The sequence below is a fragment of the Narcine bancroftii genome, chromosome 14 (assembly GCF_036971445.1).
Source record: "Narcine bancroftii isolate sNarBan1 chromosome 14, sNarBan1.hap1, whole genome shotgun sequence".
Taxonomy (NCBI): domain Eukaryota; kingdom Metazoa; phylum Chordata; class Chondrichthyes; order Torpediniformes; family Narcinidae; genus Narcine; species Narcine bancroftii.
In genome coordinates, this window is record NC_091482.1 from 68,800,317 (window position 1) to 68,827,058 (window position 26,742).

A 26,742-nucleotide genomic window follows, 5' to 3' on the forward strand; every position below is an offset into this window, starting at 1 on the left:
CTTTTCTTGCAGCAGGTGTTCTGCAGCTGTCGTTGCCGGCTGTGGAGATCGACTCCCCAGCTGGTCCCCCCTCCCGTCGGTGTGTTTTTTTTCATTCGCATCGCGCATGCGCGAAGTTTCGCGCATGCGCGGTTGCGCACTTTTACTCGGCTCTGCGAGCCATTTTTGTAGTCCATTATTTACCGACCTGAGGGAGCGGGTTTCTCTCTCCGCAGCGGGCCTCTTCGGACAGGTAAGGCCTTCACCTTTTTCCTCCTTTGTCTTCTCTTCCTCTCTTCTTACCATTGCTTTCGACTTTTCTTTTTTTGTCGCCATCTTCTTTCCACCTTTATACTCACTTTTCTGTAACTTTTATTTCTGTGCCTTTGTGTTTTCTCTTGTTTTTCCCGACTTTTCTGGAGAGGGCTGGAGTTCACCGTCCGGCCACTACTCCATCACGTGACTCCTCGACTATTTTTTTAATGCACTGATCTCCTCTCCCGCTTGACATCTTATCCCAATTCCAGCATTACTTCACTTGCTTCATCCCCCTTTTTTTTTTAAACGAGCTCTTTGGTGCCTTGTATCGCTGCCCTTCAAGGTATCTTAGTTACAGTAAAACAAAAACAGTTAACAGAAACAGTCCTCTATTATACCTTCAGATATTTGAGGAGTTCACGACCAAGGTCATGGTCTAATTTGATAGCAAATACAACATGAAGAATGATGGTCCCTTCTATGTGACGGAGCTGGTCTTTTGGCACAGTGACAGCCTCTAACTCCACGGAACTATAAAAACAAAAATCAAAGCACAATTCAGCACATGAAAGGAAATAAGAAGCAATTCAGGGAGCAGGAAAACCAACGCTTCTGCAACATTCCTGAGATATTACCAGAAACAGAGAGGGGACATGTTGAATGTACTGAAAAAATAAGAAGCATCTACGCTTTATCACCATTGAATAATTCACTGGGTTAAAGAGCATTATGCTGAGATTCGTACAACCTTCACTGTTTGGATTAACACAGGAAAAACACAGGCGGCTGAGTTAGCGCAACGGTGTTGCAGCACCAGCGAACGGGACCAGGGTTCAAATCCCGAGCAGTCTGTCTGGAGTTTGTACATTCTCCCTATGTCTGCATGGGTTTCCTCCCACCACTCAAAATGTACCAGGGGTTGTAAGTCAATTGAATAAGGGCTCGTGGGCCGAAAGGGTCAATTATTGTGCTGCGTGTCTAAATGTAAAATTTAAATCATGGACATTCAAGTGAAAAATAGTTCAAACTCACTCAGTTGCCATCTGTTCTTCTTTTTGTAATTGATCTTGCTGATGGAAAAATGTTATGATCCCTTCTAAAAGAGTTTTCTTACAACCCTGTTGAACAAGAAGAACAATTACCAAATATCATTAAGTTTATTGTCAACCTGCCGAAACAGCGTTCTCCGGTCCTCGGTGCAGAACACAAGAACACAAAATGAGACAATACACACACAAAGAAATACAACTGATATACAGGACAAGTATTCATATATGCAAATAAATAAATATTGTGTTGCTAATATGAGTCTTGGATGGTTAGTTCGAGTAGTTCCTTTGGTTTTTCAGCATTCTCACTGCCTGTGGGAAGAAGCTGCTCCTCAGCCTGGTGGTACTGGCTCTGATCCTCCTGTATTCCTTTCCCAACAAGAGCAGCTGAAAATGTTGTGTGTGGGGTGGAAGGGTCCTCAATGATTTTGTGCACCCTCTTCAGACAAGGACCCCGGTAGATCACATCAATGGTCCAGGGGGTACGAAGACTCCAGTGATTCTCTCTGTCACTCTTATGGTCCTGTGAATTGATCTCCAATCCATTTCTCTTCAGCAACCGTACCACACTGTGATGCACTCAATAGAGCTCCTGTTGAAGGTTGACATTATGGTGGCCGGTAGCCTTGCCCACTTCAGTCTTCTCAGAATTTAGTCGCCGTTGCACCTCCCTGACCAGTGAGGGGATGTTGAGTGTCCATGATAGGTCACTAGTTAAGTGATCTCCAAGAAACTTGGTGTTATCCACTTTCTCCAATACAGAGTTGATGTGTAGTGGAAGGTGGTTGTCCTCCTGAAGTCCACGATCATTTCATTTGTCCTGTCCACACTGTGACTCAGGTGGTTATTCTCGCACCATCTCCAACTGCAATACCACGATTATTACGTATTCTTTCTCAGCAAAATATGACAAGCCTGTAATTATTAATTAATCTCAACAATCATTATGAAGGACCAATATCCTCCATCAAATTATCAACTGCCAAAAACCAACAACACCTTTTCTACTATCCTACCTTAGCAGAGAGGAGTAGTAACTGGTATACCAGCGGAGGAAGCTCCTGCAAGTCTACCTTGGGGAACATCTTCAGCACTTTTATCACAACGAACTGAAGCTCTTCTGTACTGACTTGGACATCCCTTTAGAAATGAGAGTGAACAAGAACAAGCACTTACTCACAGTGTAATGAAATTCATTCAATGAAGAAGTTATTTCCCCCAAAAAATAATAGTGATTAAACTGATCGAACCATATATAGTTTACCTAAACATGGATGTGAGGTGAATCACACACTTTGGATCCCATCTGAAAAATATTCAAAATACATCATATATTAAAAAAAAAATCAAGAATGTAGCCACTTCATTAATTTATCAAAAAATAATTCCAAAAACCATCTAAACACAATTTATAGCTCTTGCATACCCAATAAAATAGAGGCTGGAGGAGGGAGTAGAATGATTGGGATCCATTTCCAGGCTTCAGGATGGGCATCCCTCAAAAAGACTTTGCAGTGGCACAGTTGAATGGAGCTAAATAATCCTGTGGCCAGTTCTACCGGCATTAGGCTGATAGTGGAAATGTCTACAGGATTATTTAGCTCCATTCAACTGCTCCACTGCAAAGTCTTTTTGAGGGATGCCCATCCTGAAGCTGACTTTCCTGTTTAACTATTTATCAGGGAACTCCTTTAATCATTTTCCTACAGTAACTCACTTTCCAGCTTGTGTATGCACATGCTGGAGAAAACGGTGAGAGCTCTACAGACATTTTGAAAGCTATTATCAACCATTCAAAATGCAGATAGACCTGGTCCTGGAACAGTTTAATCCTGAAATTGGTGACATTTTTGCAAGAGTATTGCACATGATGTTAGGTTCAACAAAATACAGAAGCTTAAGGTTTCAGATAAGAAATGTTCTAGTTCATGAGATTTTGCTCCTCTGTAAAACCCGTTCAAGCAACCAGCAGAAATAATTACAAAAAAAAATTTAAGTAAAAAGTAAGAAGTTTAAAAGTGGCGTTCCTCGCCAATCACGCAGCATGCAATCTTAAACAACCAGATAATTCACTTATCCGACGTCGGCCAACCCCCCAGAGGTGTTCGATACTTGGGGTTTTACTTTATTTAATTCCGACACAGTTCCATGTAACAATACGGTACTTTGGTATAGTCAGACAAGCTTCTACTTGCCTACTGGAGCATAAAGTGTTCAACAATTGCTTCTTGTATTCTTCGCCACATAACTGACCTGGCAAAACATAAGCAGAATAAAACTATGTAATGTTATACATGGCAAACAGCTAAAATAATTTAAAACATAGATTTCTCAAATGACAAGAACATTTTAAGCAAGATTATGGAACGAAACACAATACATGCCTCATTTCTTGCAGTAAACTAATTTTTCCTACCTCCGCCATAATTTAGGTTTTCTTGAGAAGCCAGAACGGTCAGTATCGGAGGGAATAGATCGAGTGATTTGCCATTAATAATACTGCCTTCTTTTATGGCATCAACATAAAGACTTGCTAGTTCAGCTAGTGTGGATCCAGGCAGCTGGTGAGCCTAAAATCAAGACTTCAAATGATGAGAACAATATTCATGATGCAACAACTTACGATTCCACTATTACGTGGTTAGCGAAACACTAATTATAGCACCAGCGACCAGGGTTAGAATCTGGCATTGTCTCCAAGTAGTTTGTACTTTCTCCCCGTGTCTGCATGGGTTTCTTCCAGGTCCTCTAGTTTTCTCCCACTCTTCCCAACGTACTGGGGTTGTAGGTCAATTGGATGCAATTGGGCTAGAAGGACCTGTTACCATGCTATCCGTCTAAATTAAAAGTATACACTCTATCATCTTTTTAATTCCCAGCTTAACCATGGTACACCAGTCCCAGGCACAGAGGAAGTGATGTACATTATTTCTTGTGGTTCTGGAACAATAGATCGGATTCTGAATCCCTTAACAGTTGGGAATTAAATGAATCTTGGTTTAAAAGAAAGTTAGTACAGGTTTATAATCTCTTATCCAAAACCCTTGGGACCAGACTCTTTTCAGATAAAAGTACGTTAAGTCATTGTGCTGACTTCAGATTTGCACAAAGACTCATTCCAACTAGAAGGGACTGTGGACAAGGGTGGGAGTTGCAGTGGCACTGGATTGGGGGGTGGGGGTGGCAAATGAAGTGAGATAGATAGATCATAAAATTAGTAGCGCACTTTTTAATTTTAAGTAAAACATACAGTAAAACTTCAAACAAAAACTAGCTCAAAAAATTTATCTTTCTGCTACTTTATGCAGTTCCCGCACCATAATCTTCAGTAAGAAGCCACAATCAAGCTTCTGCAGTAACTCTATTTTCTGCGCTATTGACAACAACAGACGCTTCCTTTTCTGCTTCCCACAGAGGACTCTGCTGCTCTTTTTGATATTTTCACCGCCTTCAAAGTCTGTGAGAAGCAGAGGCAAGTCTGACTGGTAAGAGCACTGAGACATGGCGCTGGACGGGGATAGCTCATGTTGGGTCATGTTTGGAGTGCAGATGGCAGAGTGCAGAGGGGTTTCACTATTTAGAATTTTGGATAAAAGATTATGTACCTGTATCACCAATAGTGAAGCACATTTCCATTTAGTTAACTAATATCTTTCATTGAAAGCGTGGACCTGTAAATATTCTACAAAACTGTCAAGGGATAATAAATCCATCAACAACTACATTGGTGCTGCTTCCTGTATTATGAAGAGCTTGTCAACATAATATATTTTGCTGCAACTTTTCATCCCAACCTCAAATTCACTTGGTTCGTTTCTGGCATGCTCTCCCCATTCTAGATCTCTCTGCCTCCATCCCAGGAGATAAACTCTCTACAGATATTTTCTACAAACCAACTCCCACAGTCACCACTCCACACCCTGTCCCCTGAAAAGAATCTACACCTTTCTCTCAATTCCTCTACCTCTATTACACCTGCTCCTAGGATGTCCACCTTCTTTAAAAAACGTGGCTTCCCCTCTACTGCCATCAACTCAGCCCTTAACTGCATCTCCTCTATTTTCTGCACATCTGCCCTGGCCTCCTCCACCCCTAAACACAAGGCTAGGATTCCCCTTGTCCCCACCAGGCTCCACACCCACCATAATTGTCACGATAACGTGATCCCACTACCAGACACATTTTCCCCTCCCTTCTCCATCTTTCATAGGGACCGCTCCCTCTATGATTCTCTCATTCACTCACCACAGACATTTTCCATTAAACCCCTCCTGAGTCTCTCTCTTTCCCTCTGACTCCTTTTCTGCAGCTCCCACCCCTTCCCTTCTCTCTCCATTCAGAGCTATCCACTCACTATTCACTTCTCAGCTTTTTTTCTGTTCCACTCATTTCCATTTACGTGTTGGCCCGTACTCCTCCCCCTGTCCCTTCCTTCCTTCTCTCCCCACCTTTTTATTCAGGCGTCTGTCTGCTTTTTGCTCATACCTTGACAAAGCCCGAAACATTGGTTACCCTTTACTTCCCATAGATGCTGAGTTTTTCCAATGACCTTTTGCTCATTGCACAATAATAAATGCCGGCCTTTCTAGCAGAAGTCACATTCCATGAATGAATACAAAGAAAGTCAACAGCTCTCACTTGATAAATACTCGAGTTTTAGATTTGCAGCTTTAATAAAAAGGACACCATTATTTCATTGTGAACAATGGCTGTCAACCAAATCATCTTCCTCAAGTAAAGCTTACATAAAAAGTGGATGAATAAAACTGTACAAAATTATTTTACATTCAAAGCCTAAGCAGTTGCACATTAAACTAAATCTTGTCACTTCACAGGCATTTATTTTCCAATTCAGAGCGCAGCCAACAATCACTCGCCCAATTATCACTGATCACCTTACAAAACCTTGATTCACCTAAACTTCTGCTGCCCATGACCTCTCTATTGACCAATCAACTATTTTGATCTCCATTGTGGCTCCAATTTTAAAAAGTTGTGTTCTTTTCCAAATTTCTTTATGACCTATTTCCTCGCTTGTGAGCTTCCATGTTCCTTCACAAAATGAACATATAACTGGTTTTGTGGTTGATTTACTTAATTAGAAGCAAATATTTTTAAAAAAACCTTAAAACTACATTTTTAGGAGATACTAAAAGGACTTTCTATCTACAAGACTGCAGATATCTCAAACCTACCAATATTCTTCCCGCATTGGTTCTTTCACTGGAAGCATGTCTAATTAACTCATGGATCAATTTATCATCCCAGGTTCAACAGACTTCCAAATGAATTAATCCCAAACCACAATACATTGCTTACCAAAATACCATCCATCTTCTGTTCTTAGCTTACTTTCTCCTTCCTTTGGAAATCTCTCCCCAGTGATGAAAATTACTTTCCAAATCTACCATATCAGAACCTGTTTTCTTCAAGTTAGGAGGCAAATTAAGTCCCTTCATTAGAGCCTTTTGTTCGACCACAAATTATTCACAGTGAAAAACAAATGAGCTTTTTGTGTGGGATATGAAGGAACGAATTTTTACAGTCTAATCAAATCAGTAAAAAGTTAAATACCTATGGAAGCAGAATTTCGACAAGGGTTATATAATTTCACTAGGGCACAAAATACTATCTCTTCCTCAGCATATGGGCCACTTTTCCATTGTTTTGACTGCATTGTATATTTAGAGTCTGTCTAATAAATGCTGGACACATTTCTTACCTCAAGCATCAGTAAACCAATCAAATCTGTTGCTATATCTGATTGAAGATCTCCTGATTCAACCAGCTGCATGCAGTGCTTGTAAACAAAAAGCCTCCGACAAACTCCTTCATTTTTAGAGCACGGGGACCCTAAAAAAGCAGAAGGTACAAAGACGTATTATGAAAAAAATCAGTGAATTAATTACAAGTCAAGGACCATGTGCTCAGAATTGAATGAGATCAAATTTATTTTCCTTTTATTACATGGTATCATAGAATGACTAGAGCACGTGTCTATGCCAGTTCTCTGCAATAACGAGTGTATGGTTCCATTTACTAGCCCAAAATTATTCTCCAACATATATTTATCTAAAAGCCACAATTCAACACGCCTGCAGATAAATTCCAAGTATTTTTGATGGGCATAGATTAGGTGAATGGAAGCTGTCTATTTTTTCCCCCTGGAAGAGGAAGCTAAAGCTAGAGGGAATACATTTAAGGTCAAAGGGAAAGATTTAAAAGGGATCTTTGAGGGGCAACTTTTTCATTTAATTTTTTTAAAATTTAGACATACAGCACGGTAACAGGTCACTTCAGCCCTCGAGTCCATGCCGCCCAATTTACACCCCCAGTACGTTTTGAATGGCGAGAGGAAACCGGAGCCTCCAGAGAAAACCCACACAGACAAAGGGAGTACATACAAAATCCGTATAGATAGCACGGAATATCAAAAAAAAACAAACCATGATTACTTGATTACTTCACATCAATTCGTTGCTCATGAAAAATAAAATGAACAGCTGATATTCTGGGACAAAACGGGGAAGCAATGCCTTTATAGCACCAGTGATCAGGACAGGGGTTCGAATCCCACGCTATCTGAAAGGAGTTTTTACGTTCTCCCAGTGTCTGCAAGCGTTTACCCCGGGGGCTCAGGTTTCCTCCCACTGTTCAAAACGTACCAGAGTATAAGTTAATTGGTGTAAATTGAGTGACACGGATTTGTGGGTCGAAAAGGCCTGTTACCGTGCTGCATGTCTAAAAACCTATAAAAAATGAAAAGCCCTGCTTCAGGATTTGGTCTAGATCCCTGCATCTGCAATCTTTTGTGTCTCTGGAGTTTTCTTGAAGATGTGACTTGGAGCAAAAGGAAGTGGTATATTTATTTAGGCTCTAAGAGGGCATTTAATAAGATCCCATACAGGAGGTTAATCAATGAGGTTAGGGTGCCCTGAGTCAGTGTAATATACTAAGAGTTGAGTTTGCAAGAACAGAAAGATCTCTGACAAGCTTAAGAAGAACCAACCTTTAAAAATAGCTCTGACAAGTATTCCAATTTCTTTCCCTTTCAACGCATGACTTGTTATTAGAGAGCAAACCTGAAAGAAATGAGTAATTAAATTCAAAATAAAATTTTAGATTGAAGAGATATAAGGAATACATTTCAGAGGCTTAATCTTACAAGTCACATCATTCCTATAAACTATTTGGTCAAATAAAACTGGTTTTGGAGAAAACAAGGCACAAAATGTATACCTTTGAAATGTGTATTTGAATGCAGCATACATGTAATTTTTATACATGCTGAAGACCCAACTGCGCTGGGTGGGTCACGTCTCCAAAATGGAGGACCATCGCCTTCCCAAGATCGTGTTATATGGCGAGCTCTCCACTGGCCATCGTGTCAGAGGTGCACCAAAGAAGAGGTACAAGGACTGCCTAAAGAAATCTCTTGGTGCCTGCCACATTGATCACCGCCAGTGAGCTGATATCACCTCCAACCGTTCATCTTGGCGCCTCACAGTTTGGCGGGCAGCAACCTCCTTTGAAGAAGACCGCAGAGCCCACCTCACTGACAAAAGACAAAGGAGGAAAAACCCAACACCCAACCCACCAATTTTCCCTTGCAACCGTGCCTGCCTGTCCCGCATCGGACTTGTCAGTCACCAACGAACCTGCAGCAGACGTGGACATACCCCTCCATAAATCTTCGTCCGCGAAGCCAAGCCAAAGAAAGAAGAAGACATGTAATTTGAACCACAGTGGTTCTCAATCTTTCTCTTTCCACTCACATACTTTAAGTCATCCCTAGGCCATCGGTGCTCTGTGATTAGTAAGGGATTGCTTAAGGTGAGATGTGAGTGTGAAGGGAAGGTTGAGAATCACTGCTCTAGACCCAATTGTTCCTGAAATATTTTGCTTGAGAAAAATGGTCATTGGCCCATTTCCTTTGGCGTTCTGAAACCGTGCACATAACGAGTCAATGAGGTACGATTAAAACAGCGATCTTTTTCTTTCCACCCACATCCCACCTTAAGCAATCCCTTACTAATCACAGAGCACCAATGGCATAGGGGACACTTAAAGGGGTATGTGAGTGGAAAGAGAAAGGTTGAGAACCACTGATAAAGGAAACATTAATTTCAATACGAGTGCTGATTAAATACTGCAGCTGATTTTACCTCCTGTTCTTTCATGTGATGAAGACATTGCTGCAATCCTTCTGCATCCTCAGCTGCAGCCATTTTCAGAATCTTCTGATCCATCTCAGCTCACTGACAGTATTGAAGGCAACCTTAACAAGAAAAAAAGTGTTCGGTGATTAGGTCATTTCATAAAATGCCTTAAACATCACTCACGTAGTGTACAAGTTGGTTCATGTATAAGACAACCGTCCCCCACCACCCCAAATTTCCAGCTACTATGTTTTGAGCTACACTCGCTGTATAAGACTACCCATGTCTTCATGCTCCAATAGTCCTTAACCAACCATCCCACTGATGAGTGGAGTGATGCTGTCACAACATTTTAAAAAGAAATTACCCAGTAAATATTTAAATTTCATTCATTTATTTTAAAATAAACCATCATCGGCTCCTTTAACAGGCCGTTTAAAGCCTGAACAGAGCTGACGGCAGTCGGTCTGCGGGGATGGTCCCCACGGGGAAGCACTGAGACTTCACTGCTAAGGTTCGGATTTTATACTTGATGTCTAAGATAACCCCTGGTTTTTATTTTTAAAGTTCAAGTACTGCCGTATAAGGCACCATCAATAAGCTACACTTCCAATAACATTAAAATGAAGGATTTGAATAATAAGATGAAATGCTAGTTCATCTGGTTGAAGTCCAAAACTAGAAGTTAAAACATCTAATTCTACAGTAATAATTCATTTGTACCAATCCCAAGATATGCCACAGTGTTAGTCATTCTGACTTACAAATGAAGCAGCAAAACAATTTTGGTTCTGTTCTACCTCCTTATTAGCGGAATAAAAAATACACAGCAATGGAGTGCCACCATCAAATAACTTGAAAGTAAGTTGAAGAGGGAAAAAAAAATTTTACATTCATATCGACAAATGACACCACAGCTGTCAGCAGAATCACAGTTGGTACAGGAAGGAGATAGATCAGCAAGTTGAGTGTCACAACAACAGCCTTGCACTCAATATGGGCAAAACCAAGATTATCGTGGACTTCAGTCGGAAATCAGAACAACCTGGTCCTCATCAAGGGGTCAATAGTAGAGGGGGGGGGGGGGTGGGTCAAGAACTTCGAATTCCTGGGTGTCATCATCTCCGAGGATCTGTCCTGAACAGATATTGAGAAAACCACGAAGAAGGCTCGCCAGTGGCTATACTTTGTGAGGAGTTTGAGGAGATTCGATACATCCCAAAGACTCTCAGAAACTTCTACAAGAGTACCTTAGAGAGTATTCTGGCTGCTTACATCACTGTCTGGTACAGATGTGCCAATACTCAGGACAAGAAAAAAACCCCAGAGGGTTGTTAACTCAGCAGGCAACATTACAGGCACCAGGTTTCACTCCATCGAGAACATCTACAAAAGGCGGTGTCTCAAGAAAGCTGCCTCTATCCTCAAAGACCCCCACCCAGGCCATGCCCTCATCGGGAAAAAGATACAGGAGACTGAAGATGAGCACTCAAGGTTAACTTCTTCCCCTCTGCCGTCAGACTCCTGATTGATCAATGAACCATATACATTACCCTATTTGTTTTATTTATTTTATAAGGTCATTTTATATAAATGCTTGCACTGTGATTCTGCCGCAAAACAACAAATTTTGTGACATTCACAACAATAACTTCCAATTCTGACATTGACATTTTGGCCCAGGTCCAAATCCAAGTTCACTGTTGCTTGTAAAATCATAAAAGATCTAAATAAGGTGAATGCTCGGTCTTTTTTTTCCCAGGCAGATGATTCTAGAACCAAACGATACAGGTTAAAGGTGAGAGTGAAGAGATTCAATGGGAACCTAAGAGGCAACTTTTGCACTGAGACGGTAGTCTATGCCTGGAATGAGCTGGCGATAGAAGCTACAGAAGCAGGTAAAATTACATTGTTTGAAAGGTATTTAGACAGAAAAAAAATAATAGGAAGGCTTGAGGGACTTAGGCCAAATACAGTCAAATGGGATTGGCCCCAAATGCCAATGTGGTCAACATGAATGTTGGGCTAAAGGGCCTGTTCTGTGCTGAATGGTTCTATTGATGGGCAAGAGATGTTTACCCTGATAACAGAAGGAAAAAGTAAACCCGAAGCAAACAACACATGGTCATTGGGCCTGCTGTTGGAAATATAATTGGAACTTTGAGGAGCAATAACCATCACTACAAGGGAACACAACACATGATCCAAGTGTATAACTCCAAATCTAAACTGCAGCTACTCCTAAATTACGTGTAAACAAATAACCTAATCTGTACAAAATCTAAACACCTAATTGCAAATTAGTTAATTTTGTCAGAGCTTAACCTACATTTTACTACTTTAAATATAAATCTGAATTACTTCAAACATTTGATGTTTTAGATGTAATTCAGCTTTTTTAGCCCTGGCAACTAAGTTAAAGAGAAAATAGTGGCACTACCAGACGTGAAAAGAGCGAGCCACCTTAGTAGAAAAGGGTTTGGTCTGGTAGAGAAAGTTCCTCCTGTCAGACCACTGGAGATGAGAAAAACCATTCTTAGAGTGAAATTGATCACTTCATCATGAATGGAGAGACCGATATCATTCCAGAGCAGTGAAAGAAAATCGTTCTTAAACTGTCAGAGGCACAGTGAGGAGCACCGTTCATCCCACACCGTACCTGGTGAAGTCAAACAAGAAAGTCTGCAGACACTGTGATCAAAGTGAAAGCAAGGCTGGAGAAACTCAGCAAGTCAGTGTACATCATACAGCAAAGGTAAAGATGCATCACCAATGTTTTAAGCTTGAAGATTTGAACAATATGTAGGCTGGCACCCAAACAAAATAATGAGGCGAAGGGCTGGGGGAGGAGCACAGACCCACAGGCAGGAGGTAATATGTGGATAAGGGAGGGAGGGAACACAACAAACAAGGGGAAATCCTTGTGTGGGCCATACTGGAACCAAAACTAGAAGCCAGGAGGCACAAGATGGTAGCAGAGGCAAGAAGAGAGGAAGTCCGCATGGTGATGAAAGCGAGAACATGGTGATAAAGCTTGAGAGTGCAGGATTTACAGATGGGGAGCAGGAAGAGAGAATCCCACAGAAGTCCCTTCAGCGTGCAAAGGAGAACTTCAAGGTCAGCATCCCTCAAAGAGATTTCAGTTTTGCAGTAGACAGGGAAAAAAAAAACACAAAAAGTCTGCCGACACCATGATTGAAGTCAAAACACAATGCCGGAGAAAGTCAGCAGGTCAAACAGTGCACTTTATATAGAGTGAGCACTGCTGTGCGAATGATTCTGACGCAAAGTCCGGAGACTGTACCACAGGCTTTAATTAGCTTAAACTTTCTACACCAGTCTTAGTATCTTTGCTGGCTCTACATCTGACCACCGGCTGGAGTCTTTATACGGACCAGTGATTGACAGCCGGCAGGTGGGGCCAGCCTTCCAGGTTGCCCACCTGCAGGCACAGTGGTTGCCCCTGCAGTAGGCTGGCAGGAGGGCGCCAGTGTCCTGGTTATAGCCAACATTTCGAGCTTCAGCCCTTCATCGAGGTCCAAAAATGTAGGCTGGAGCCCAAACAAAATGGGGAGGGCGGCACTTGATGAAGGACTCAAGCCATAAACGTTGGTTCTTTGCTATCTGAAGTACTGTTTCTCCAGCTCTTTTGTACATTGCATTCCACCTACAGACGGTCCTGTCAAAGTCCAGTGCAGGGCGAAGTCCACCGACAGACGGTCCTGTCGAAGTCCAATGCAGGGAAAAATCCACCGACAGACAGTCCTGTCGAAGTCCAGTGCGGGGCGCAGTCCAGTGCGGGGCGCAGTCCAGTGCGGGGCGCAGTCCAGTGCGGGGCGCAGTCCAGTGCGGGGCGCAGTCCAGTGCGGGGCGCAGTCCAGTGCGGGGCGCAGTCCAGTGCGGGGCGCAGTCCAGTGCGGGGCGCAGTCCAGTGCGGGGCGCAGTCCAGTGCGGGGCGCAGTCCAGTGCGGGGCGCAGTCCAGTGCGGGGCGCAGTCCAGTGCGGGGCGCAGTCCAGTGCGGGGCGCAGTCCAGTGCGGGGCGCAGTCCAGTGCGGGGCGCAGTCCAGTGCGGGGCGCAGTCCAGTGCGGGGCGCAGTCCAGTGCGGGGCGCAGTCCAGTGCGGGCGCAGTCCAGTGCGGGGCGCAGTCCAGTGCGGGGCGCAGTCCAGTGCGGGGCGCAGTCCAGTGCGGGGCGCAGTCCAGTGCGGGGCGCAGTCCAGTGCGGGGCGCAGTCCAGTGCGGGGCGCAGTCCAGTGCGGGGCGCAGTCCAGTGCGGGGCGCAGTCCAGTGCGGGGCGCAGTCCAGTGCGGGGCGCAGTCCAGTGCGGGGCGCAGTCCAGTGCGGGGCGCAGTCCAGTGCGGGGCGCAGTCCAGTGCGGGGCGCAGTCCAGTGCGGGGCGCAGTCCAGTGCGGGGCGCAGTCCAGTGCGGGGCGCAGTCCAGTGCGGGGCGCAGTCCAGTGCGGGGCGCAGTCCAGTGCGGGGCGCAGTCCAGTGCGGGGTGCAGTCCTCCTACAGACTGTCCTGTTGAAGTCCAGTGCAGGGCGAAGTCCACCTACAGACTGTCTTGTTGAAGTCCAGTGCAGGGCGAAGTCCAGCTACAGACTGTCCTGTTGAAGTCCAGTGCAGGGCGAAGTCCACCTACAGACTTTCCTGTCGAAGTCCAATGCAGGGCACAGTCCACCGACAGACTGTCCTGTCGAAGTCCAGTGCAGGGTGCAGTCCAGTGCAGGGCGAAGTCCACCTACAGACTGTCTTGTTGAAGTCCAGTGCAGGGCGAAGTCCAGCTACAGACTGTCCTGTTGAAGTCCAGTGCAGGGCGAAGTCCACCTACAGACTTTCCTGTCGAAGTCCAATGCAGGGCACAGTCCACCGACAGACTGTCCTGTCGAAGTCCAGTGCAGGGTGCAGTCCAGTGCAGGGTGCAGTCCTCCTACAGACTGTCCTGTTGAAGTCCAGTGCAGGGCGAAGTCCAGCTACAGACTGTCCTGTTGAAGTCCAGTGCAGGGCGAAGTCCACCTACAGACTTTCCTGTCGAAGTCCAATGCAGGGCACAGTCCACCGACAGACTGTCCTGTCGAAGTCCAGTGCAGGGTGCAGTCCAGTGCAGGGTGCAGTCCTCCTACAGACTGTCCTGTTGAAGTCCAGTGCAGGGTGCCCCGTCCAGTGCAGGGCGAGTCCCTGGGGCTGCCAACGTCATTAAGAAGGGATAAGACTCTGCTCAGATGCCAACGTGCCCTCGATCACGGTGGAGCCCATTTTCCGCGCTTTGGCCGACGCTGCTCCTCATGGCTGCCTGATGAGACCCCAGGCTGGGCTCAGCATGGCTGAAGAAGCTGCTTCAACCCCGTCCTCTCCCCTGCATCTTACCTCCGCCATCACACCTCGCGCGCCCAAAGAATGCAGCCACCCCATTGGCCGCTCCTCGAGCTTGGCCCGAAGGGAGGCCAATCAGCGTGAGGGCGCGCTGGCCTGCTCGCCGTAATCTCATTGGTCCCCCGACGCGCCACGCCGCCTGCCGCTCGACAAAGGCGACGGCTCTTGCAGGGTTGTCAATGGACAGTGGAACCGTCAATCACCCGTCCTGCCTGTTTATTGGTTCATTCGCCTAGGGTGGGAATGTAATGAGGCTGAACTGCAATTAATGGAGATCATTGCAATAAAGTTGCACCTGAATTTGAGCGGGGCCGAAAGACATGTATTTGTAAAACATTGATGCTGCAAAATCCCTTCCAAATATTCCCTTAATTGAGTTCCAATCGAACCGAGGCCGGGGACAGAACAATTACCATGCTGGTCCCGTTGGGCGGTGTTGTTGTAAAAGGATAAACAAATGCAGAGGGTATCCTCTTTGGCCCGAGGTTCCCACCACTGAAAGACAGAGGAGAATCCAGGGGCCAGTGGCGCAATGGATAACGCGTCTGACTACGGATCAGAAGATTCTAGGTTCGACTCCTGGCTGGCTCGATTCCTTTTACTCCACACACCTCCCCCCCTTTCTGGCTCATTTGGCTGAGATCTCATTGCCATGATGTTGACTGAAAGGTGGGTGCCCTTTGCATTTCTGCATTTGTAACAGAAGTTATGGAGCAGTGCGGAGAGTTTTGCTGCCCTGCTGCGGTGTTCCTGCCTGCTGTGGAACTGACTCGTGTGGCCAGGGCTGTCAATCTGGAACAGCCTCAGAAGGGTTTGCAATCCTTCCAGTGTTTCTATAGTTACAACTTGTTTAAACCTAAGTTTTTCACCATCTGAGAGAAATAGTAGTTTTAATTTTAAAACTTATCTTTGTGCTGTTAGAAGCCAGAATACGGTTTCTAACAATTTCTCTCAACGTGAATCTTTGAATGTATTAACATCTCTATCGTCTGTGTATTAATTGTTTTTAAAGTACAGTTTATTGTTTAAAGAGAAAATAAATAGTGGAAAACTCAATGCTATGGAAATGGACTTTCATTAACCAGTCAAAACAACCTACTCAATGTACTCATGCAGTTATGAAGGGAATTGATCGCAGTTTGATTCTGTCACTGTCTGCAAGGAGTTTGTTCTTTCTCCCTGTGTCTGCGTGGGTTTCCTCCGGATGCTCGTTTCCTTCCACTCTTCAAAACGTACTGGGGGAGTAGGTCAATTGGGTGTAATTATGCAGCATGGGCCTGTTCCATGCTCTATGTCTAAATTTTAAATAAAGTTAGATTTAAAGTTCAAGTTAAGCTGAAGCTGGACTTTATGAAATGTGAGGGAAATGTAGAATCTAACCTGGACCCTCTTCAACCCACCTCAAAACAGGTCCACAGCATTTAACACCGTCACACCATTCTAATTAATTCCTTGGCAAAGTTGAGCTCCAACACAATCTATTAATACACCATTGTTTGCCAAATAACAGGAAATAATGAGTCCAAATAGCCTGAGATTCTCTGATCTTAGAAGCTAAGCAGGTTCAGATCTGATCAGTATTTGGAGACTCTCTGTCTGCCTTAATGGTTAAAGAATTTCATGTATGTTACATTATGTAGTATTACATGACAATAATTGAACCTTTAACTTTAGAATGCAGGATGGTACACACCACAAATCCATTCAATGTGCAAGTTGACTTGCCTGGATGGCACACACCACAAATCCATTCAATGTGCAAGTTGACTTGCCCGGATGGCACACACCACAAATCCATTCAATGTATCTTGACACACATGACAATAACCAACTGAATAAGATATTAAAGACAAAGACTGTGGATTGCAACGATTGCCATTATTTCCTTTGGAGATAGTCATGAAGTATTTACATAAACTAGGGAATTAGTTTAAGGGTGAAACGCTATTACAGCGCCAGTTGTTCCACGCTCAAATTGCAAACTCAGGGGAGATCGTGTTTTCACGATAACAGCCCCCAAACTGTGGAACAACATTCCTCCTTCCATCAAGTCAGCCCCTTCCTTTAACTCTTAAATCCAGGCTGAAGTTGTATTTTCACTCACAAGTGTTTTGAAGTGATTGTCAATTGTTACCATGTTGTATGTACAATTCAGAACCTCGGAGACCCGTTCTATACTGCACTTTAAATATCTGCTTAAGTTAAGATGTAATTTATGATCTGTTCAGTACTTTGGGCATTATGAGTTGTTGTAAATGTGCTCTATAACTAAACTAACCCAAACTAAACAACTGTGGAAAGTATACATCAAGGCCTGGTTTGTTCATTCAAGTTCCCAGGAATGCAGGAGCCTGCTGTATGTAGCAAACGTAACCAAGTCCATTGTGGGCGCCGAACTCTCGTCCTTAAGAAGGCAACCAACATCACAAGGGGTCCCCATCACCCTGGTCACAACCTCTTCTTGCTGCTACCTTAGAGTCCAGCACCTTCAGTTTCAAAAACAGTCTGTACAAGGACTATCAGGCTCCTCTTTCTACCCTAACCATAAACTACTCCAGGACATCAAAATTATTGAAAAACCTCTAGTTTTTTTTCTTGCACTAACTGTAACTGTGAATATTTAATAATCTATCTATCCCTTATATTTATTATCTCTTTCTTTATTGGGGTCATTTCAGGTTTACTAAGGTCGTTGGTGTGTTTTACAAGTAAGCATCATGTAAGAATTTCAATCTATATGTACTTTGCACTTATGTGATTAGCAATAAACGTTATCTTTATCATCAGTGCGTTCGAGATACGATTCCCACTGAGTGAATAAGTTCCATCAGGTCCCTTCTCACTTTAAACCCATACCCTCTAGATCTCGAATCATCTACCCTAGGAGAAAGGCTGCAAGCATCTGAAGAGTATGAGAATGTAATTTTAAAGAAAATTATGGAATTAATTACCTATATTTGTGTGTGACTGGATAGTTTCAAAAGTGGTTTTTTTAAAATTTTATTGTATATATTATCAAATTAAAAAGTCCCAAGTCTATAAAAACAACAATGGTACACTAAGTGTTGGGTTAAGCGTTAAGCTAACCATGCTGTCTTCTCACTGCTACTTTCAGGCTGAAACTGGACTGGGAACACTCCAAATGAATGGCCTTAATATCCACTTCTCTGGCTTTCATTAATTTTATTGTATATATTATCAAATTAAAAAGTCCCAAGTCTATAAAAACAACAATGGTACACTAAGCGTTGGGTTAAGCGTTAAGCTAACCATGCTGTCTTCTCACTGCTACCTTCAGGCTGAAACTGGACTCACTTCTTCCCCCAACTCTGTCTCTCTCCCTTCCCTGTCGCCTCTTGCACAGACAGGATCAATTCTCACCTCTTCCCTTACCATACCCAATGAACACCTTTTGTTGGACTTCACCCCTAACCAGCACCACCCGAATTCGGAGACTTTCTGAGACATTCTGCTTATTCCTCCAAGAAGGGCTCAGCCCTGAAACATCAGCAATATATCTTTAATGGACGCTGAAAAGATCCGTTGAGTTCCTCCATTATTTTGGTGTGTTTTTACTACAATCACAGCATCAGGTGTCTTCCATGTTTCACAAAGCCCAGTTTCTCTCGGTTCAAGAAGTTTTTGTTCCCCAACAACAATCAGATTGCTGAACCTCCCCCCACCACCTTCACCTTAACTATAAAAGACTTTCATATCATTGACTTTGCATCCAAAGTATTTTCAGAACCAATACAGATAATCTTGCAAACAGCCATTGAAAAATTCTCATTCAAGATTAAGAAGGACACTTTCTAATGTTTGGTTTTATTTCTGCGGTGATTTCTCGACTGGGCTGAGCTGGGGAATTCCAGTGAAACAAGTTTCCAGAAGGAATCATTTGGATTCCCTTTTATTAACTGGAAATTGTCCACAAAATAATCGTCACAAAAATGAAAGTCGAAATTAAAAAGCGAATCACGTGACCTGAAAGATAAATTGCGGCGAGACTCGAATCGAATCAATACCGTAATAATCTTCTTCGTGCGGCCGTGAACGGTGCTTGGAGGTAAGTTAGACGCTGACTTAAGAAGGTTACAAACTACAGGATTTAGATGTAAGCAGATGTCAGAATAACCCATAAAATAAACCGCCTGATGAACAAACGAAAACAACTAGAGCAAACTGGGCAGAATCTGAACGCGGCTGCACTCAGGATGACAGTCAGCTGGCGAGCTCCTGACAGCTCCTCTCCCCGCTGCCCCTTTCGCCGGCGCAGGATGTCGGGGCGGGGGACTGCAGGGCTAGAGGGGCCGGCGGGGGAGAACGGGGCTGGAGGGGCCGGCGGGGGAGAACGGGGCTGGAGGGGCCGGCGGGGGAGAACGGGGGCTGGAGGGGCCAGAACGGGGGCTGGAGGGGCCGGCGGGGGAGAACGGGGGAATGGAGGGGACGGCGGGGGGAGAACGGGGGCTGGAGGGGCCGGCGGGGGAGAACGGGGCTGGAGGGGCCGGCGGGGGAGAACGGGGCTGGAGGGGCCGGCGGGGGAGAACGGGGGCTGGAGGGGCCGGCGGGGGGAGAACGGGGGCTGGAGGGGCCGGCGGGGGGAGAACGGGGGCTGGAGGGGCCGGCGGGGGAGAACGGGGGAATGGAGGGGACGGCGGGGGGAGAACGGGGGCTGGAGGGGCCGGCGGGGGAGAACGGGGCTGGAGGGGCCGGCGGGGGAGAACGGGGGCTGGAGGGGCCGGCGGGGGGGGGGGGGGCAGCGGGGAGAACGATCAGTGTGGGGACATTCCACGGGGGATGAGCCCGCGCTGGCTGTCCCAGCCGCCAGCCAGCCGGAGTGCAGTCAGATGTGCATCCCGGTGCCCCTGTCCCTTCAGGTGGCCAGCGCTGCGCTTTTAGCGCTGCCACCTGAACGTCAATCAAAGTGCCGCTTTCTCTACTTCAGGCGTATTCTTAGCAGAGAATCCACCTGAAGAAACATGAAGGAACAGGTAACTTTATCTTCGCGCAGCACAACCATGAAGGGGGGACTGGAACCAAGCAATATCCAGGGAAGAGAAACAGCCACATGCTTCGCTAATCTAGCAGGAAATGTTATGAGCCTGTCAGTCTAACTCCAAACAGAAAACCGATGCTTTTGTGGTATGTCAGCACCCAGGCCCTTCACAAACAGCCGCAGCAAGAACAGGGGTGGGGAGTCCGAGAGCCATGCAGGCTCTTCGGCCCAATCCACCAAAGTTGGCACTCTGGGCTAGTCCTATTTCTTGGCATTTGACCCATGCACTTCTGAACCCCTTCCAGCCCATCGAGCTGTCCAAATGCACTCTCATTGTTGGCAACCTGTTGGAGTTTAGAACTCGAGACCTGTGGCACTTCTCTGGGAAGTGCAAGAATGGGCGTTTGTATTAGGGGCAATTTCCCAGGGCAGTTCTGGGGATGAGGGGGCTGAACTATCAGAAATGCCTAAAACTTAGATCTGTTCCAGTCGGAAACATGCAAGGTTCGAAGAGCTACATGACCAATTAATGTTCAAATGTTTCTATGAGTGGAAGAATCTCAAACATGGATAGATGCTAAAGAAACAGACCTTTAAAAGTGAGTTGTGCAAGAATTTCTTCTCGCAGAGGGGCGTGAATCTAGAGGGAGGGAATTGCCTGCCAGGTTTGCAGAGTCTGGGTTGTGGGAATTGAAGAGGGGTGATGGAGCTGCTTTAAAGCATTGGTTTTCAACCATTTTCTTTCCCACATACCACCTTAAACATAGAACACTGATGGCATAGGGATTACTAAAGGTAGTATGTGAGTGGGAAGAAAAAGGTTGAAAACCAATGGTTTAAGTAATTGAGGCCAATGTGGAGCTGGCACAGTTGACACCTGAGGCATCATTTTCAGAAGCAAGGCAGGTTTTCAGAATTTATTGGCATATGTCACAAAATTTGTTGTTTTGCAACAACATTTACAGTGTGTATATTACTATAAAATTACATTTAAAAATAAATAAATAAGTGCAAAAATAAGAGAAAGTGAGGTAATGTTTTTGGTTCGTTGTCCATTCCCATCTGATGGGAGAGATGAAGAAGTTGTCCTTGTGTCGCTGTATCTTCAGGCTCCTGTTCTCCTGCCTGATGGCAGCAGAGTGAAGAGGGCATGGCCTGGGTGGTGGGGGTCCTTGAGGAAAGAGGCTACTTTCTTAAGACACAATCTCTTGTAGATGTCCTTGATGGAATAGAGATTGATGGCACTGGCCAAGTTCACAATTCTCTGTCGCCTTTTCCTGACCTGTGCATTGGCACCTCCATTCCAGACAGTGATGCACAGTCAGAATGAACTCCAAGAGTCTTTGGTGATGTACTAAATCTCCTCAAACTCCTCACAAAATATAGCTGCTGGCCAGCTGCTTTCATGATTGTATCGACTTGGAGACCCTAGGACAGATCCTCAGAGATGTTGACACCCAAGAACTTGAACCTCTTAACCCTTTCCACTGCTGACTCCTTGATGAGGACTGGTTCGTGTTCTCCTGATTTCCCCTCTTGAAATGGACAATCATCTCCTTGATTTTACTAATATTGAGTGCAAGGTTTTGTTTTGGTGCCACTCAACTATTTGATCTATTTCCCTTGTATGCATTGGCCTCCGTGGTTCTGCCGACAACTGTGGTGCCATGAGCAAATTTGTAGATGACATTTGAATTATGCCTCCCCACACAGTGCCCAGTGAGTAGAGCAATGGGCAAAGCACGCATCCTTAAGGTGCGCCTATGTTGATCGTCAGAGAGGAGGTGGTGTTGTTTCTGATTCATACTGATGTCTGCTCCTGCTCCTATTGTGTTCTTCCAGTTGAAACGCTGGTTTTACACATCCATTCCACAAGCACAATATAGTGCTTCCAGGTTGAGCAATACTGTCTCCTGGCTTCCAAAACAAAAACAACTAAAAGATAAAGGTTCCATTAGAATGTATCATACATTATCTACTGTAAGAAATACAGAGTTGCCACTTTGTCCAGTGCCCCTCACAGAATTCCAGCGAGGAATGAACTCACAACCTCTGGTTTAAAAGATCAGTGCTCTAACCACTGGAGTTATATATTGGAGTTATCATCCTTGTTCAGTTGCTCCTGATCTTTGGTGTCCTTCAAACTTTTATCAGTTATGTGCTCATCCCCTGCTGCCATCGTTCCTGAATTTGGTTTTGTATGTTCCTGTGGTTTTGTATGTTTGAAGTAGACTTAAAATAGTGTTCAGGACGAGGCTATCCCATTGCACTGCAGGTGTGCTGACATCTGCAATATCCCCAAATGTCCCCTGGCTCAGTGTATAAAAAAATTGTGCTCAAGAAATAAAATCTTCATCGTCCAGTGTTATTTAAATATTCCGCTATACCTCTGAATGTTGCAGGCCATGAAGAATATATCACCACCCACAACCTGCTTTCAGCACTGCTTCTAACTAGCAATCTAGAGCTCCATATAGGGGCTACTGAAATTGGTAACCTATTTGATCATGTGTAGATTTTCTGATCTGCTGTGGTCTTGACTCAATCTGCTCACAAATACAATTTGTTGAAAGTTTATGAAAATGCAAATGTTTTAAGTGGAAATCCCAATCTGAAGTGACAACTGAGTTGAATTGTACAAAAACTATCAGATTACCAAACTATATTCTCATCACCAACAATTTTGTTCAGAACTTGCAGATCATTCGCTCTTAATATGAAATCTTCCACATGGAAAAGCAGTTTATTGAAAACTTGTGTTCTTGTTGCCATTGCCACCCTGTCTTCTTCAATTAATATCCTGGTTGTACCTGTTGATGGAAGTCATTGGATTAATATGAGAATTCTGATAGAAGATCTGAGAGTTCGTGGATACAACATCACTGTGCTCCATCCCTCCACATCATGGTATATCAAAGAAAACCCAGATCTTTATCAATCCATTGTTTTCCCAGCACAAGAATGCCTTGGGAAAAAAGAAACAGAAGAAACAATACAGAATTATCTGCAGAAAGTACTGATGGCGACAAGACATGGATCAGCAACATGGCAATATTTTCAGCTAAAATGCCAGCTATGGAATACTTTGAGTAAATACCACCAATGTGTCGGACAAATCACTACTGAAATACTTAAAAACCAAGCAGTATTAAACCAGCTTGAACATAATAACTTTGACCTGATACTTACAGATCCTGCTTTTGGCATCGGTCCAATTATTGCCCATTGTCTAAAACTTCCAATGGTGTATAATGTTCGATGGTTAACATGTGGAGAAGCACATTACCTCACAGCCCCATCACCACCTTCCTTCATTCCAGTCCCTGGTTCACAGTTAACAGATAAAATGACATTTCTTCAAAGAACAGAAAATCTCATTCTTGACCGTATGCAGCAAATATTGTCTAACCTTCTCATTCTGCCCATATACAATAAAATTTGCCATCAGTATCTAGGACCTGATACAGATTTTGAGACAATCCTTCATAGGGCTGATGTGTGGCTGATGAGAGTGGATTTCATCTTTGAATTCCCACGACCAACCATGCCAAATATTGTCTACGTTGGAGGATTCCAGTGTAAACCAGCCAAACCACTGGCTGCAGAGCTTGAAGAGTTTGTTCAAAGCTCAGGGGAGCACGGACTTGTTGTGATGTCACTGGGGACCTTGGTCCATTATTTACCAATGCAGATTACAATGGAAATAGCAGAAGCTTTTGCTCAGGTACCCCAGAAAGTTATTTGGAAATATGATGGAGTAGCCCCTCCCCATCTAGGAAATAATACCCTTTTGGCAAAATGGATCCCTCAGAATGACTTGCTGGGACACCCCAAAACACGAGCCTTTGTTGCTCATGGTGGCACCAATGGCATTTATGAAGCCATCTACCATGGGGTGCCAGTAATCGGCATGCCTTTAATTTTTGACCAGTTTGACAATTTAGTTCGACTCGAATCCCGAGGTGCAGCAAAGGTGATTAATGTTGCAACCATGCACTCATCAGATCTCGTGCAGGCACTTAACGAGGTGATCAACAACACATTTTATCGGGATAACATGAAGAAACTCTCTGCTCTCCACCAGGACCAACCAGAGTCACCAATGGAAAGAGCCATCTTTTGGATTGAGTATGTGGCCCGACACAAAGGAGCAGGGCATTTACGCTCGGAATCCTACCGACTCCCCTGGTACGCTTACCATTGTGTGGATGTGATGATCCTTCTGTTGTTCATCTTACTCCTGGTAACAGTCCTGGTGGTTTTCACACTGAAGAAAATTTGTAGCATTGCACAAAAGAAAAAACAAAAAACTCAATAAGATTTTTCATTAATGGGGTGAGGGTTATTTGGTTTCTTTTAAGTTTAACATTAAAGGAAATGTTTAACTCATTGTTCCTTTGTTCCTACCCACCATCAACCCATTTTCTTTCCTGGTGGTTGTGAATTTTAATAATGGCTATTCAGACAGTTGTTGAGGCAAAATACTATTCGTTATGACTCACATGTCAAGAATCTATTCTGAGAAACTTTGTTCCCATTTCCATCATTATACCATTCATTATTATGGCACCTCTTTACAAAATGTTATACAGTGGTAGTCCATTCAGCCCTCGAGACTGTTCTAAATTTAATTTGATTATGTTGATCTGCTCCTTCTCTTTTTTTTCATCCATGTAGATTCCATAAGCATAACTTTAGTTAATTTGAACATCAGCTTTCGAAATATTTAATCAATTTCTAAGCTGGTGAGAAGGACTCAGTTTTTCTACAAACTATGGTGGGAAAATGTGTTTTTTAAAAATCACCTTGAATAGCCAAACTCTAATGGGAATATGTCTGAATTCCCTGCCACAGAAAAATGTTTCCCAATCAACACCTTTAATCATTTTAAAATTCTTGCTTATACGATGTCTAATCCACAAGGAAATAAAAGCCTTGTTTGTGCAATCTGGCTTCATTATTCAATCCTTTAGACAGGTATAATTCTGATGATTAGGGATTATAGTTTTAAAGTGGGGCGTCACGGTTCTTTCTTTGGCTTGGCTTCGCGGACGAAGATTTATGGAGGGGGTAAATGTCCACGTCAGCTGCAGGCTCGTTTGTGGCTGACAAGTCCGATGCGGGACAGGCAGGCACGGTTGCAAGGGAAAATTGGTGGGTTGGGGTTGGGTGTTGGGTTTTTCCTCCTTTGTCTTTTGTCAGTGAGGTGGGCTCTGCGGTCTTCTTCAAAGGAGGTTGCTGCCCGCCGAACTGTGAGGTGCCAAGATGCACGGTTTGAGGCGATATCAGCCCACTGGCGGTGGTCAATGGGGCAGGCACCAAGAGATTTCTTTAGGCAGTCCTTGTACCTTTTCTTTGGTGCACCTCTGTCACGGTGGCCAGTGGAGAGCTCGCCATATAACACGATCTTGGCAAGGCGATGGTCCTCCATTCTGGAGACGGTTAATGTAGCAGTTAATGCCAGCGATTGGGACCGGGCTTCAATAGACCCACACTATCTGTAAGACGTTTGTACGTTCTCCTCCTGTCTATGTGGGTTTCCTCCAGGAGTTCCCGTTTCCTCTCACTATTCAAAATGTACGGGAGATTATAGGTTAATTGGGTGTAAACTGGGCAGCATTGACTGGTGGGCCGAAATGGCCTGTTACCGTGCTGTATGCCCAAATTTTAATTTTAATTTCAACCAGTGGGACAGTGATAACATTTTGGCTTGGGATTAAACAGTGTGAGAGCAGTCCAGATTGACATCTGGAGATTACAGAGGTTCGGTCTTGCAGGGATGCAAAAAGTAGAAAAATAAAATAAAGGCACTGTCTGCCCTTGAAGATGGAAGTGATTAATGAAAGGAGCTCAGTGCAATTTAGGATACAGGAAGGAAATGCTTTTGTGAAGGCTAGTTTAAAGAAGACCCAAAGTGGGACAAGGGGGTGAAATACGAAAGTCTGCAGATGTTGTGAATGTAGTAAAAAACACACAGAAATGCTGGAGGACCTCAGCTGGTCTGGACTCTGCCCCTGCTAGTCTTCAGTAGTTATTCAGAATCCTTCCTGTTCTTTCCTTATTCCTTGAAAAGGAACACAGGTCTGAAATGTCCATAATACATCTTTACCTCATATGGATGATGCAAGGCTGGCTGAGTTTGTCCAGCATTTCTGTGTGTTTTTACAAGTGGGACAATGCCATTGGAATTTTTAGATCCAAAGGAGCAAGCAACAGATAAGAAATGAGTATTTTGGCAAAAAAAAGACTTGAGGGAATAGTGGTCAGAAATTAGAGCAAGAGGTCTTGTTGATGGAGCAGATTCATGATTATCTTAACATTCAGAATAGTACTGAGGACCAGAAGCCCATGCTTCAGAAGCACGGAGAAGTCCTTAATAAGTGGCAGTAGTGCCGTACTACACACCATATCAGGCTGCTGCCCCATCTATACGTGTTGGGAGTTCCCACATCGACTTCATCAGTCACCTCAGAGCACAGAAGAGTGAAGTGAAAGCAAGGCAACATTGGCAAGGGACAGCTAAGGAAGAGTTTTAAAACATCAAGAAATCAAAATTTGAAGGTCACAAAGTTAATATTGTTTGGAGGAGACTCAAATTAAAAAAAATTGAAGAAACAATAGACCCTGAATTACTGAGTGTTACGTGATCGATGGGACTCGGAGACCTGTGAGGTGCACAAACAGGCTTTTATTAGCTTACAACTAATGGATGGTATCTACAGAGGTCTTCAGGTAAATCGACAGGAAAACAGGGTTGATACTGGGACCAAGGGGGGCGGAGCCAAGAGGAGGGGTCGGCCATCTAATCTACACATAGGCAGTGAATTCCAGTTCACTGCATTCATCCCTTCCTTCAGAAAAGAACCTGCAGGCAAAAGCAGAGACCACGTTCAGCAACACAAATTTACAAGTTGAGTCTGTCAGGAGG

At 44.3% G+C, this 26,742-nt stretch overlaps 3 protein-coding genes, 1 non-coding gene and 1 pseudogene across 10 annotated transcripts in view; 4 read left to right on the forward strand and 1 right to left on the reverse strand.

Annotated features, from left to right (window-relative positions):
* Window positions 1-14,899, reverse strand: part of fanci (FA complementation group I) — a 101,865-nt gene extending 86,966 nt beyond the window's left edge. For 2 of the 3 annotated variants that reach the window (XM_069911197.1, XM_069911199.1), the window contains exons 1-10: window positions 14,813-14,899; window positions 9,452-9,564; window positions 8,296-8,368; window positions 7,009-7,139; window positions 3,703-3,856; window positions 3,482-3,539; window positions 2,551-2,592; window positions 2,303-2,426; window positions 1,270-1,355; window positions 636-768 (exon numbers count right to left, since the gene is read on the reverse strand). In XM_069911197.1, coding sequence (XP_069767298.1) covers window positions 636-768; window positions 1,270-1,355; window positions 2,303-2,426; window positions 2,551-2,592; window positions 3,482-3,539; window positions 3,703-3,856; window positions 7,009-7,139; window positions 8,296-8,368; window positions 9,452-9,535 — 885 coding nt within the window. In that variant the 5' untranslated portion in view covers window positions 9,536-9,564; window positions 14,813-14,899. The other variant, XM_069911198.1, reaches the window with a different exon arrangement.
* A 258-nt stretch (window positions 14,900-15,157) lies between these two features.
* LOC138749887 (UDP-glucuronosyltransferase 2C1-like) overlaps window positions 15,158-26,742 on the forward strand; it is a 30,680-nt gene continuing 19,095 nt past the window's right edge. Inside the window, exon 1 of one of the 4 annotated variants that reach the window (XM_069911914.1) lies at window positions 15,158-15,487. Coding sequence is in view for 2 of the 4 variants with exons in the window: in XM_069911909.1 (XP_069768010.1) it covers window positions 15,527-15,629 (103 nt within the window). In the remaining 2 variants the exon portion in view is untranslated. The other 3 variants (XM_069911909.1, XM_069911912.1, XM_069911910.1) reach the window with 3 other exon arrangements.
* Window positions 15,337-15,409, forward strand: trnar-acg (transfer RNA arginine (anticodon ACG)). The gene has a single exon. It is a non-coding gene; the product is annotated as a tRNA-Arg (tRNA).
* Window positions 18,814-24,761, forward strand: LOC138749890 (UDP-glucuronosyltransferase 2A1 pseudogene; annotated as a pseudogene).
* LOC138749888 (UDP-glucuronosyltransferase 2C1-like) overlaps window positions 18,863-26,742 on the forward strand; it is a 51,272-nt gene continuing 43,392 nt past the window's right edge. The window contains exon 1 of one of the 2 annotated variants that reach the window (XM_069911918.1): window positions 18,863-18,884. Coding sequence is in view for 1 of the 2 variants with exons in the window: in XM_069911915.1 (XP_069768016.1) it covers window positions 20,389-20,413 (25 nt within the window). In the remaining variant the exon portion in view is untranslated. Of the gene's footprint in view, window positions 18,885-20,330; window positions 20,414-26,742 lie in introns of those variants that run through there. The other variant, XM_069911915.1, reaches the window with a different exon arrangement.